This window comes from Vanessa cardui, chromosome 16 (genome assembly GCF_905220365.1).
Source record: "Vanessa cardui chromosome 16, ilVanCard2.1, whole genome shotgun sequence".
NCBI lineage: Eukaryota > Metazoa > Arthropoda > Insecta > Lepidoptera > Nymphalidae > Vanessa > Vanessa cardui.
The window spans coordinates 1,402,004-1,417,560 of NC_061138.1; the positions used below are offsets into that span (position 1 = coordinate 1,402,004).

At 32.0% G+C, this 15,557-nt stretch overlaps 1 protein-coding gene across 2 annotated transcripts in view; it reads right to left on the reverse strand.

The window, feature by feature from the left end:
• LOC124536066 (adenylate cyclase type 2-like) overlaps positions 1-15,557 on the reverse strand; it is a 225,159-nt gene that overhangs the window by 149,667 nt on the left and 59,935 nt on the right. For both annotated transcript variants that reach the window (XM_047112496.1, XM_047112495.1), the window contains exon 2: positions 10,777-10,922. In XM_047112496.1, the coding sequence (XP_046968452.1) occupies positions 10,777-10,922 (146 nt within the window). The remainder of the gene's footprint in view (positions 1-10,776; positions 10,923-15,557) is intronic.

The window sequence follows — 15,557 nt, forward strand, 5'->3', positions numbered from 1 at the left end:
TTATAATTTTTCCTCGTACCTGTTACGTACAGTCGGGATAAGAAAAGGTTTGTCACCTTAAGATCTATTTTCGTGTGCTCAGTATGAGCAATAATCTGCTTTACCGATCGAGAATGACATATTGCGTCGCAATGATTTGATGTTTAGATTCAAAAGGTGCTATGAGTTTAAAACTTGATAAAGGAATTAATTTGAAAACTGACGAGGGTTTTCTTACTCTGACTGTACCTTCAATAAGATATGTATACAATAATTGGAATCGTAATTAATGACTCGATGTATTACAAGATAAACAACCTGATCTACGATCGATTACTCCATTTATAATTCATATACAAGCTGAACATGCTATCAAATTAATTAACCTGTAATTCATATATATATGACTATTGTACTTAACATGTCAATAACAGGGCTATCAAGTACTTGGTAAGTACATAAGGGTTGTTCTACTTTACTCTATTATTGCCCTCAGAATTTAATTTCAATGGAAATGACATAAAATTAAATTCGCATATGCATATCCGCATTAATTTTTTTATACAAAATTGTTCGTTTTATTAATTCCTATTATAATTGTCTTGGTGGTAGGGCTGTGTGCAAGCCCGTCTGGTTAGATACCACCCACTCATCAGACGACCTACTGCCCAACAACAGTACTTAGAATTGCTGTATTCCAGTTTGAAGAGTGATTGAGCCAGTGTAACTACAGGCACAAGAGACATAACATCTTGGTTTCTCATTCCCAAGTTGGTGGCACACTGGCGATGGAAGGAATGGTCAATATTTCTTACAGCGCCATTGTGTATAGGCGGTAGTGAAATATTAGTAATTCCTTAAACCATTTTGGGGTATTGCTTCTATTCTTTAACAATAAAAGTGATGTTGCCATTTCTACTATACTCTGATCTAAGGCAATGCTCCACTAAAGTAAGTACTTCTCACGTTTCCAATGAGAGTAAAGCATGAAATAAAGATAAAATAATCTATACTAATATAATATATGTAAAAGTAACTTTGTCTTTCTGTCACTCTTTCACAACCAAACCAAATCGAATTTGATGAAATTTAGTGTGACGCAAACTTTAACCCCAAGAAAGGACAAAGGCTACTTTTTTGCCTAACAAGATAATCATTATAATCAACCACAGAAACTGGAGTAAAACGAAAAAGTAGCTCTGCATGCTTTAAACATGTCTAGGTTTTCTAACCCCTAAAACGCAAGCGAAGCCGTGGGCGACAACTAGCTTATTTTTAAAGCTACTAAACTTGTTTACAGTTTCTTTGTGATTGTGGCCTTCATGTAGAAAATACATGTTGATGTATCATAATGATATTCGCAAGGACGCGTTATGTTTTAGACGACACTTAAATATAATGTCTGATGGAAAGTAGTCATCACCGGCCATAAACACTGACGCCATAGGTTTTGAATATTCCTTACATTGGCCATGTATCAAACTTGTGAACTAAGATGTTGTTGCCGTTATACCTGCAGCTATAATTACTAACTGACCCTTCAAATTGGAAAACATTAATACAATGTATTGAAGCTTGGGGATAGAAAATGCCTGATATTTTCCCAGACACAAACCTCGCTTGGCACAATCCCTTACTTATCAATAGGATAGCATATTGATTTCAATTAGAGGTAGATCACAAAGAAATGGAACCCTAGCCTCACGTGTTTTTCGAGGCAGAGCAAATATCGTCCTAATTCTTAGCTAGTACCTTTTTTTTTTTCGATAGAAATAACCATTACTTTTTTGCTCAACCGAGGAACCAAATCTCGCATGTTTAGAGCAAAGTCTGACGACTATATTTATTTTTTTGTCTCAGGAAAATAACAGCATTTAATACAATTTATAAACATTAAAAATACAATATTTACACAATAGACCCAATTACTGTTTTCCATTGAATTATGCAAACTTAATATCAGTTAACAGAATTAGTAGCGCAAAGTTTTAATAGACATCATTTAAAAGTAACAATATAATGAATAAAAAAATTGAAGAAATATATATTTGTAATTGTTAAATTCTTGCATCAGAAATATTTAACTCCAAAACGTTACATAAATTCAAGTTCAAAATTTCAATCACACCGGACACAATGGTTTCGATGCGAGAAATAAAAGGTTGTATATCAGTGGCTAAATAAGAAAAATCCTATTGAATAATATGAAATGTTTTCAAGCACGTTAGCTCGAGTATATTTGAGTTAAAGTAATATTTGTCGAGTGGACATGTCTGATAAAGCGGCTTTGGTCGGCTCAGCGAGGCTTTCAGGACTTTATATATGTGACATACCTTTACATTGTACTTTAAGAATATTCTCTTGACTTGATTCGAAAAATATTATTTTTGTGATACAAAAGTTGGCTCTTGTATAATAAGTATTGACTGAACATATTTTTTTATGTGCAACTAAAAGAGACAAAATATAATGAATAGTGTAACAATACTTTTAGGACTTTAAATCTTTATATGGATTAAATCTTTTCAAGGTTAAAGGGACTTTAATATAAATAAATAAAAATTTTAACAAAAAGTAAAACCGACTTCAATCAAAACACTATTTCAAAACAAATTAATATGCACCAAAAAGTAAACAAAATAATTACGAATCAAAAATAACTCTTAGAGTTCTCCTGAGTAAAATGAAATGAAAAATATTAGACTATTTGAAAGTCTATTTACGATTATGTAATATAGATATAATTATTGTTATATTTGGAGTCAGTGTCAGGAGGGCTGGTTCGTTTTTAGTCCAGAGGATCGAAATTGCGATTCAACGGAAAAATACTGCTAGTATTCTAGCACGCGGTTAAGATTTTTACAGTAACTACTTTTACTTAATTGTATTTATTTGATCGTTATTATAAAAACTGTCGTTATGGCGATTGACGACCTCCGTGGTAGTAGCATACCGGTCTTTATGGGTACGCCACTCCGAGGTCCCCGGTTCGATTCCCGGTCGAGTCGACGTAGAAAATTAATTAGTTTTCTATGTTGTCTTGGGTCTGGGTGTTTGTGATACCGTCGTTACTTCTGATTTTCCATAACACAAGTGCTTTAGCTTGCACTGGGATCTGAGTAATTTATGTGATGTTGTCAAATATTTATTATTATAAGATATATAAAAATGATCCATAATCTAATAGTAATTCGGCTCATGATAGTGAACCAATATAAGCGTGCACTTTGAAATAATTCCATGCAAAATAAATTTGCTGGCATGCTTCAATTACCCCTCATGAGATTAGCCATCATAGGTCACAAGTTCACTTCCTTGGCCTAAATAATTCATTTATAGCTTTATGCTGAATTCATCCTTGACTTATTATGTTTACGCTAGTCGGAACCTTAATACAATCCAACCTCACTGCACTGCATCAAGGTTGTCTTAATGTAAATGTAATGCAACTGTTTAAAGCTAATATATTCTGTGGAAGTTCAGGAGTACTGAGATTGCTCGGTGATTAGAATACAATGTCTATATCTTCGAATTTAATTCGAATATAACGAGTTCAATTTCTGTTATCAATATAACATTTAAAATTAAAATTTATCTCATGATCAAAATCTCTATCTTTATCTCAAAATCTGGAAGGAACGTGGTCAACAACCAAATAGGTGGACCAAATTTTCTTCTTAAAGAGAAAGTATGTTAAAGAATGTAAGTTTGTTCGAGAGACTACTGGTCATTTGAAAGCAGTTACTTACTAGTACGAATTGACGCTCGCAAGTACGTTACCCTTTTAGGGCTTGGTTACCAAATTTCAGGCATAAGTCTTCGAATCTAAGCTTGCGTCATTCCAAATTTCGTCAAATTCTGGTCAGTGGTTTGAGTTATTTATGTGTCTGTCTGTCTGTCTATATAATTTAAGTGACAGATCTGTGTGTCAGACAGAATTACTTTCGAATTTATTATATATCTTATCACCTATATCTTAACATATAGGTGTATTTACCGCTACTTCACAATATTTATGATAATATGAGCTGAGATTCGAGATGGCCCAGTGGTTAGAACGCGTGCATCTTAACCTATGATTGCGGGTTCTAACCCAGGCAAGCACCGCTAATTCATGTGCTTAATTTGTCTTTATAATTCATCTCGTGCTCAATTTAGCCACATGTGCATTCCACCAACTCGCATTGTGGTGAAATATGTTCCAAACCGGCTCCTTAATGGGAGAGGAGGCCTAAGCCCAGCAGTGGGTCATTTACAGGCTGTTGCTTTACTTTTATGATGTTTATACCGAAGAATAATAAAAATTAATGTAATATCGACGATTTAAGAACGTTTCATTGTTAACTTGAGTAAAATTGATTTGATTCGATTTAAAATGATTACTATTCAGTGGATGGTTGACGATGATCGTTCTTGTCAGTACATTACTAGTTGGTCTATTTTGGACTAACTGGATTCAACTAATAATTTACATCGATCGGATTCTCTAAAATGGCTCTAAGCTAAGGACCCCATTAAGGAAATGCTCCTAAGCCGACATGCATCGGAAGGCTGTAATGCATTCAAGATTGAATTAGGTTATCCGTCAGAGCAGTAACCAAATTATGTCTCCTACCATGTAAGCCAAAGGTCACGGGGCGATCCGTTTTCTAATAACGGTAATTATGGTTTAATGGTATTTATGTATATACTAATATATAATGTATAAATCTTATCAACATATGTTTGTATATGAGCAACCAGCTCGTTCGGTCCTAAGTATCCTGCACGACACTTATATTTACGAATCGCTATTGGGTACCAATTACATGTTTATTTGAATATTTTCGTAGTTATTTATAAAATAATAAGCGAATCTTGGTGTAACGATGATGTTTACAATTTGACCTTACACTAGTAGCATTAGTAAGTAAAAATATTTTCATTAATTATGTGTGTAAAATCAAAATTCTACGACACAGTTTGACCGATCACCATGAAAGTTCCATCTGTACATATAAATCAAAAAAATCAAAATCAAAATAAACTTTATTCAAGTAGGCTTATATAAGCACTTTTGAATCGTCATTTTACAATTAAGTGAAGCTACCACCGGTTCGGAAAGTAGATTCTACCGAGAAGAACCGGCAAGAAACTCAGTAGTTACTCTTTTTTAACATTTAAAAAATACAACGTCATGTTAATTAAATACAATTATTTCAATTAATGTATCCTGCTTGGAAGTCAACAGGTATTAACTCCACGCTTTTTTGTCATCTACAAAATCTTGTATCGAATAGTATGCTTTTTCTACCAATGTATTTTTAACAAACGATTTGAATTTACTAAACGGCAAAGTTAAAAATTTCTGCGGAATTTTATTATAGAAACGGATACCTTGCCCCAAAAAGGATCCATTGACTTTGCGGAGTCGGAAACTTGGCGTTATAAGTTTATCCTTACTTCTAGTGCATATACAATGATTATCACTGATTTTATCAAAGTGATCAATGTTACTGTGAATATACATGATATTGTTGTAAATATATTGAATTTATTAATATATAAGAACATTGCGTCGGATATTATACACAATTGTGTGCGCAAACGCAAATATGGAATTAAATCTCTACAGTTTGAAAGCAAAACTATACAAACCTAATGAAATTTTCAATGAAAAATCCTTTACAATTTTTAAGAAAAAATTATTATGTTATAGTAAAAATACTTAGTTTAATTACTCTTGAATTGTATAAGCCGTTACTACTGTACTAAATTGTCGGTTAAATTATTATGTAAAATATTTCATTTAAGTCAACATTGTATGTTCTTTATGAGAAAAATAAAATTCTTAAACCACAAACGCAAAATCCTCACTCACTCGTATAATCCAACGCGATGCCTATGCAATCACGTTAATTTTACGTTTACGTTAATTTAGAAAACACTACTTGATCTTTGATGACCCGAAATCTAGGACCTCAGAATAGGCTGACAATCAGATATATTGAAAGAAGTAATCCAGCGTCATGATTATTGTATTATACACTCGTTTAGACAAATAATGTATACATATGTACACAGAATATAAATACACGATACATTATAAAATATAATTCTATTGCATTGCATACTAATGTTTTTAGTGTATGCCATTACTGTATATCAACACAAAGGGTTCATTAAATATGATTGTTACATAATAAACAAAAGAGCATCAGCAATATATAATGCGCTTGAATGCGATAAATAAATGCAAGTAGCATTGAATAATCCAATAGGACATTTAATGGTAGATGGTTACCACCACATCACCGCCGAGGTATAAAAAGAATGCTGTTAGCTGACATCTTATCGATTTTCACTTTTGATGGCATATTAATAATAAGAAAGAAATACTCTTTTAGGGTTCCGTAGTCTACTAGGAACCCTTATAGTTTCGTCATGTCTGTCCGTCTCTCTGTCCAAAAATTCAAAAATTGGTTTTTAAAATTATCGAAAAATAATTTTTAGACTTAGAGATTGCTAAATTTCCATCTTATGGCCCATCTTATGGCTACGGAACCCTTTCATGTGATACAGCTGATTATTTAAGTTTCTAATGTAATGCAAATAACAAATTCTGTTTTATATTTAGGATCATCAGCAGTCATCGATAAGCAACCTAAGTTACATTTTACCGCGTTTTTGCTTATTGCTCATAATTAAGTTTAGATAGATAATGGCATTATAGATATACCACAACTGATTTGCTATAAGAACATAAGATCTACCATAAAGCATATTAATTAAAAATATAATTATTATTAATGTATAGGGCTACCTTTTTAATCTGCGTAAATAACAGGATTTCTGGTTCATTTTTCGTTAAAACGAAAAAAGATATATTTGAAAATAGAACGTGAAATTGTGTTAATATTAAGCTACCATTTCAAGTGGTCACTATCACCCATTGACGTTGTATTAAATATGTAAGGCGTTGCTTTCACAGCCATTATGTCACTTACGATCTAAGATGTCATATCCCTTGTGCCTGTTATTACATTACAATACAGAGTGATGGCGAATTGAATTGAAATTCCCTGAGTAGCATTGATGCATCCATATCGGCAAATATAGTTAATTTTCATTTTTTACTTTGCCTTTGCTGAGATTACTGAGCTGAGATGGCCCTGTGGTTAGAACACGTGCATCTTAACCGGTGATTTCGGGTTCGAGCCCAGGCAAACACCACTATATAAAAGTGCTTAATTTGTGTTTATGATTGATCTCGTGCTCGGCGGTGAAGGAAAACATCGTGAAGAAACCTGCATGTGTCTAATTTCATCGAAATTCTGCCAATAGCGTAGTGGAATATGTTCCAAACCTTCTCCTTAATGGGAGAGGAGGCCTTTGCCCAGCAGTGGGAAATTTACAGGCTGTTACATTTACTTTGTCTTTAAATGTATTATTTTAGGAATGTGATTTGTTTTTGTTTTTATTTTACCAACCGTATTGTATGTATCTGTGAAAGCTAGTAATATAATTAGACCCGATATATTTTCACGCCATACGCTAGTATTCATTTAATATATATTTTTTGTTATTACAAAAAGACACTATAATTTTCTTTATTTTTATAGATTGCCAATCATCATTCACACGTGCGTGATCTAATCTATGTGAAATATATCGCTAGATTCGTGTGACGTTAGATTAATTATTATTTGCTGTCTTTCGACAGCCTCATTGGTTTTGATGACAAGTGAACGCTGGATGAGATGAAATCGAAAATCAAAATGAATATATTCTTTATTCAAATACTATGTGAACAATGATATTTTAATTAACATATATTTTATATCCATACTAAACTACAGAAAAAAGTGTGCCGCTCCGGGGACCGTTTATTTTAGTTTATTTTTACATTTTGTTAAAAATAAAAAGGATAGCTTGATAAAACAATAAGTAAAAGGGATAACTAGATGTTTTAATTACGCAAAATGTTTTACTACGTAATTATGAGGTATTATAACGTGTTACTACGTAAAACGACGAAAGGCAAACGTCCCAATTAGGACGTTTTCTAGTCTTCACTTTTTGCGCGTTAATACCATATCTGTTTACTACAACATCATTGTATGTGAAGGAATTCTAAATCGTCAAGTCACAAAGTTAAATAATATAATAAATATAATGGAAATCGGTTCATATTATTAAGACAACGGTTTTTGTTTTAATTAAAAACCATTTTATTTTGTCTCTTCTAGAATACATAAAAAAAAACGTTTGCTAAATTTTATTTATTTATATCACATTGGTAGACAGACTAGCAAATAGAACACCTCCCCTAGATATTAGCACTGCAAGACGTTATAAACTGTAAAGAGAAGATTGATCCTTGGGAAGATAGAACCTTGGGAACTAAAATATTTGAAAAGGTATTATGTGTATATAGCATGTAATTATACAAGCTCACTTAAAACCAGAAGTAGAATATTTGATAAGGTTGGACTACCCTTATGAACGACAGACCTACTGTCAAGGAAATAACTTACCCGATTCCCAATCTTTATTTAAAAAACAATGTAGTATTTTGACTAATTTGATGAGCGACTTAAAACGTTTTGTAATTGAATAACTTAAAACAAAAGCGGAATTTCGTATTCAAATATCACATTCAACATCGTTAACTTAAGGTTCGTTGACGATTTGGACGAATTCAGTAAAGTGTATAAATTTTTATAAATAAAAAAAAACCGCCTTCAAAAATGAACTAAAAAGAAAAAAATAATCAGTTACATCCATATCCAATTTACGATTTTTTAATCACCTCTCAAAGTCGGTGCCGACATTGCTAATATCGGTACATAATACATAATACATACATACAAAAACTAAATCTATTTATTGTATAGATGACACCATTAGACAAACCTTACTATCGATACAAATTAAATGATTTCAATATAGGAATTTATTTCCTTTGTTGGCACCGACTTCAAAAGGTGATTAATAAATCGTAAATTGGATATGGATGTAACTGATTATTTTTTTCTTTTTAGTTCATTTTTGAAGGCGGTTTTTTTTTATTTATAAAAATTTATTTAATGCTTTTCAGTGTTGTTTTGTTATTTATAATTACAATTGGTAGTGTTTATCATTCACTTTATTATACTCAGTACATTTCGGCTTTCGACTCTAAACATAACTCAACCCCGTTTCAATACGATGTGGACTGCAACTCAAATTAAGCGTTACCTAAGTTACAATAGCCTAATGTTAACTGCTCATCGCCAATTAGACAATACCATTTTTCCCGATGCAATGCCGTTAATCATTGAGGAATTCTCCGGGTAATCCACCATCAGCTAGACTTCATCATAGGCATGTTTACTAACATCAATTGCTTGACGACTATCTTAAAGAAATAGAACTAAACCCGTAAAATAGTTACTTACTAATAGGTTCTGATTACCAGTTGTGGTCTTCATCAACAGTTCCACTTCATCAAATGTCACTTTTCGTGAGCATATGACCAAGGCACTTTGAATAAAACCAAAATCACTATAGGTATGCCTATAAAATTTGAGGAGTTCCCTCGATTTCTCCAGGATCCCATCATCAGATCCTGATCTCCTGACAATGGGACCACCTGTAAAACATGCCCTTTCAAACAAAAAAAGAATTGTCAAAATCGGCTTAGCCATCTTCGAGAAATTCGGTAACATACATAAAAAATAAAAAAAAAAAAAAAAAAAAGGCCCCGACGAATTGAGAACCTCCTCCTTTTTTTGTTGTCGGTTAAAAATACAAAGAAACCTATTTATACTTATTACGTTTTTGAAAAAGGGGCAATGAAACATATTATTGAAATCAAATGTACTTATATTAAAAAAAATTGTTATTATTTAGACTGACAGACTATTGAAAACATAGTTTCGATGAAAATGCATTTTATTATTATTAAACTAGATTTGATTCTGCATTCAAAAGTCACTCTAGACGTAGGAAATCTTTTTTTTACAAAGAAAGATTCCATACCCATGGAATAGGTTGGCGGACGAGCTTATGGGCCACCTGATGGTAAGTGGTCACCATTACCCGTAGACAATGACGCTGTAAGAAATATTAACAATTCCTTACATAGTCATTCGAAGGTTAGGAAGTTCAACGATCGGGATTTATACAAACCATTTCTAAAAATATTTCGAGAGAAGATGTAAATTGATTCACATCAACGGAATGAGAAAGGGTCAAATAGGTAATCTATAATTCAAGTAAAAATGCTGGAACTGAGGAATTATATCTTTTACGAATAGTTATTCTATAATGACTCGTGTTTTAAAACAACGGAGCTAATTACCCAAAGAAAATACGTTAAACTTATTTCTCTTCACCTGTCAAATTATCGTATAGTCGAAAAGATCATCGATAATAAAGTTGAAAAGATCATCGATAATAAAGTTGAAAAGATCTACTTGACTTCAGTAATTTATGAACCGATTTCATTGTATTTTCGTACCTCCTTATAAGTGAACGCCAATGTATGACCATTTGAAATTAAATTTCTTTGCGCAGGATATTAAAGTATAGTGTCGATTGTATTTTTTTCAAATGGAGTGCAATATTTCTGACATAAAAGGTTAAGACTAGGCTAGGTCTTTCTTTTGTAAATAAAAAAAAATAGACGCAATTTAAAAAATAAAAGTAAATAATTCATATCTGGGTTTGAACCAGATATATTTGATCTTAATCACGATCTTAAGCCACTAGGTCATCACAGTCCAAATGCAACAAGTTCAGCTGTATCATTATATTTAGATAATTAGTACTTACAGGAGAATGTAGAATACAGACAGCACACAGGAGCACCATACTACAGAGTAGTGTGACACAGAGCGCGGATACGAACAGCGCATGTTTCAAACGGACACAATATCGCCTGTAGAGCGCCTCTAGTTCAAGCTCTGTGCCTTCTTCCTCTGTGAACAAATGTAAATTTACTTAATAATGAACGCTAATTATGATATGGTATAGTACGACACAACTTATATGTAGCATCGGCAAATACAATAAAACCGATTACTGCCGATTTATACAACCAATAGAACTAACTCCGTATCGCGCCATTCGACGCTATTCGTCGCTATAGATACTCGCGACAGGTTAATCCGAGAAAGCAAATGCTAAATCGATGCATTAAATTGAAGAATATATTACGTCATATGATATCATAACTTATTACGATTGTGTAAAGATCATATTCACATAAGAAATAAATACTGATAATTTCAATAGCGTACTTAATTAGGGTGTGATCGGTTTTACGAATTTTGCCGATGCTACATCTAAGTGGTGTCGTACTATATGACAGTCATGAAAAATGATAATAACAATTTTATAATGGCAACCCCAATTTGAAATAGACACACTGAATCTTAGGTTTGCTAAGTAGGCAGCGGTTGGCACACCGTTACGTTACGGAAATAATGAAAGATAGCTGCAGATGACGCACGTTTAAAACTTATAGTGTTTTATATCCGTTGTCATCGTGATTTATATAAAGTATTTTCATTTGAAAATGATACGTCATATCAAATTAGTGACACATTATGTATTGATGCTTTTATTTCCACGCCATAATAATATTTAATAACAGTGGATCACCATGTAACAAAAATAAAAATAACATATTTAGTAAATCAATATGTATGTCGATCGGAATAGTTTTAACTACGTGAAATAACTATTTTCTAATACTGACTCATTACTAATAAGCTTGTAGTGTTATCAATATTATTAACATTACTTTTAAAAGATATTTTTACTTTCTTGTGGCGCTTTATGTAGTATTAAATAATTCTCATACATGCAGCACGATATTGAATATTACCCTCTAAATTTAATAAAAGACAATACACAAACAAAATGCAATATCATAAGATTATTAAGAAATTATCCATTAAATCGTCGTTGTATATGCCCGAGTAAAATTGCTTCTCCCAAGTACTGTACTATAAATGTAATAATGTAATGTTTTGTTTCGTATATAATATTTTGATAATAATTGTATCAGAACGCAACGTGTATCAAGAGAAATGTGATAATCATGACTTGTACACAAAAAAACACGAATTTACATCATGATTCTCAAATAATCATCACTTTCCAAAACTGTAACATTAATATTACTGACTCTAATAATCCAAACATATTAATTTTATTATATAATCATATTCATGTACTAACTAGCTGTGCCCGCGACTTTCTATACTTTTGACTGTAAAAAAAATTATATAATTCTAGCCTAAGTTACTTCTTATTATGTCAGTTATCTGCCAGGGAAAGTCCCGTCAAAGTCGGTCCAGCCATTCCAGGGACTAGCGGGAACAAACAGACAGAAAGACAAAAAGTGTAAAAAATGGTTTTTTGATATACCTATGTACCGTGTATACATACATATGCATTGAGTAAAAAAGGGCTATTTTAATATTATTATGTGTATACAAAGATGAGGTATGGGGTAGATTAAACTATAAAACTAAATAATTGTACAAACAAAGTGATTGTTTCGTTGTTCTTCTCGCCCAAAGAGACTAATGAACCTGAAGTTGTGCCAAAAATGTATTATATTTTTCTATCGAACAATATTCCGAAACCGTCCGAAATGTCGAAGTTGGAAGTGTGGCCCCCGATAAGTATGTAAAACCATTGGTCCTACGTCTGAACTTTTTCCATTCGAAATTCGAATTTAATATAGAGAGGGTTTAGCCATTCAATATTAACGACATCAATCAGCAGTGTCACAATTAAAAAAAGTGTTATGTTAGATATAAAACCTTTTTGTATTTCATTCATATGATTAAGTGGAATCTTCATACAGTTGTTGGCACGTGCGAGAAGATTTCCGCTATACTATCAACATTAAATAGATGAAATTGCTGATTCATAATAAAAACAAAAATAAAAAATCTATATAAAGAACGAGGAAATTGTCACATTTAATTCCATTGAAGAGGCCAACAAATCAGCGATTAAAGGCGGTGAATTTATTCAAGAAGAATTAATTCACTCGAATACCGACCTTAATCCGTCTAATTAAGAAACAGCATGGACGATATCTGAGCAATTTAGTCTGGTACTGTGCCAAAGTAATTTATTACGTTCAGTAACTATTTTCACCTTGGGAGACAATTGCAGTGTCAAAGTTAAGAGTCAATGAAACATGGGCTAATGTTGATCCGATTTATTCATACAAAGTTAGCCAAGAAATCTGTTGTTTACATTATCTTGTAACTGAAATCATCGTAATATTATTATTATATCGAAATGTTATATTATCATTATCACCATTACATCGTATATAAATAAAATTTTAACAAAAAGAAAAACCGACTTCAAACAAAACACTATTTTAAAACAAATAAAAATGTACTAAAAAGTAATAAAAATAATTGCATATTTAACATATTTTTGAGAGTCCTCCTAGGTAAAATGAAATGAAAAATATTAGACTACTTAAAAGTCGATTTACGATTATATAACGTAGTTATAGTTATTGTTATATTTGGAGCCGGTGTCAGTCAAGGGTACACGCTTCAACAATCAAAAGAAAGAAGCGATACGAGCCTCTTGATTGACCCAATATAATATCGTATAAAAGGTAATTTGTAAGAAACATATTTTTTAAAGTATTCTCGTATTGTTTTTTGATAGATATAGTGTAGGTTGGCTGACACCGACTCCAAATATAGCAATAATTATAACTACATTATATAATCGTAAATCGACTTTTAAGTAATCTAATATTTTTCATTTCATTTTACCTAGGAGGACTCTCAAAAATATGTTAAATATGCAATTATTTTTATTACTTTTTAGTACATTTTTATTTGTTTTAAAATAGTGTTTTGTTTGAAGTCGGTTTTTCTTTTTGTTAAAATTTTATTTATTTTTTGATTTTAAGTGAAGCTGATGGAGACTAACATTTTTTTTTAATATGGATAGATTAAGCGTGCCGTTTATATGAATCAGAAACTACTTCGGGGACAATTTCAAAAGAAACTTTCGAATAAAGCAAAAATAGATTTTCGAAAATGCGGCTTTAATACGTCGTGCGGCATAAACTACAAGGTAACCACCCTCGAATGAGCTGTAATCGACCTCAGTAAAAAAACTTTGCAAAAGAGCTATTCGTATGCTAAGTCGTACATCATATGACATCACATCATATACACAAAATTTGATTAAAGACAGTAAGAAATTCTGCCCCAAATCGCACCCTAACTGTAAGCCGTTTAGGAGTTCCGTCAATACATAGTATAAAACAAAGTCGCTTTCTCTGTCCCTATATATTTAAAACTACGCAACGGATTTTGATGCGGTTTTTTTTAATAGATAGTGTGCTTCAAGGGGAAGGTTTGTGTATATAATAAATTAACAATACAGTAAAGAAACACGGACAATTTTTGAAGTTTGCAATGTGATGTCGTAAATAAACAAATTCTTTAGTATATTTAGTATCAGTTTTGCACCAGTGAGAAGTCGGGGCGGGTCGCTAATTAATTATAATATTCGATTATGACAATTACATGAACATAACCACGTTCCGGAAGATGATTTAAATATCCAAGTAACCCATAAATAAAAGATTCGACCGAGTATTGCTAACGTGCTCCTCAGAATTGTTCCGTTCCCTCCCGTTCCCTTAATTTGTCATGGATCCTATACTCAGAACCTTACCAAACTTTCACAAAACTACCCTTAAAGTATGTCCTTTATAATTTTAAAAGAATCGTCAAAATTGTGCCAACCAATTTTGAGTTATTCACCTATTTATCGCGCATATACATAATGCAAATTTAAGACTTATGTCGTTTTCATACGGATACCATCATCGGAAAAAAATAAAAAAAAATGGGACCCCACGGGAAGCACTACCTTTCAAACAAAAAAAAAATTATCAAAATCGGTCCACCCAGTAAAAAGTTATGAGGTAACAAACATAAAAAAAAAAAAAAAATACAGACGAATTTATAACCTTCTCCTTTTTGAAGTCGGTTGAAAACAAAGTCGCTTACTTACTTACTATCTGTCCCTATGTAAACTTAGATATTTAAAATTGCTCAACTGATTTTGATGCGATTTTTTTAAATAGATAGAGGGGAAGAATTTTGTATATAATACATGGAAAATATAGTACAAAAACACTGATAATGTTAGTTTTTAAAGTGATGTCGTAAATAAACAAATTCTGTAGTATATTTATGAAGTATCAACATTGCACCCAGTGCAAGGCCGGGGCAGGTCGCTAGTTATAATTATATAACGAATGCTAGAACAATATTTTTACTGGTGACGTGAAAGTATTTTCCACTTATGCGTTAGAAACATTGCATGAAAAAAAATTGGCCTATGAGAATTTTCTATATTTAGTATTTATTCGCTGATGAAAATAGTATTATTTACATGTTTTGTTAACAAAGTTGGATCAACCAAAGTTAAATTATATCTCCAACGGTGCATCCACAAAGGAATTTTTTGATATTAAACTAATTGATTACTATTTCCAATGTTAGTGGCGGATTGGTAACAGTTATGATGAATGTACCAAAGTC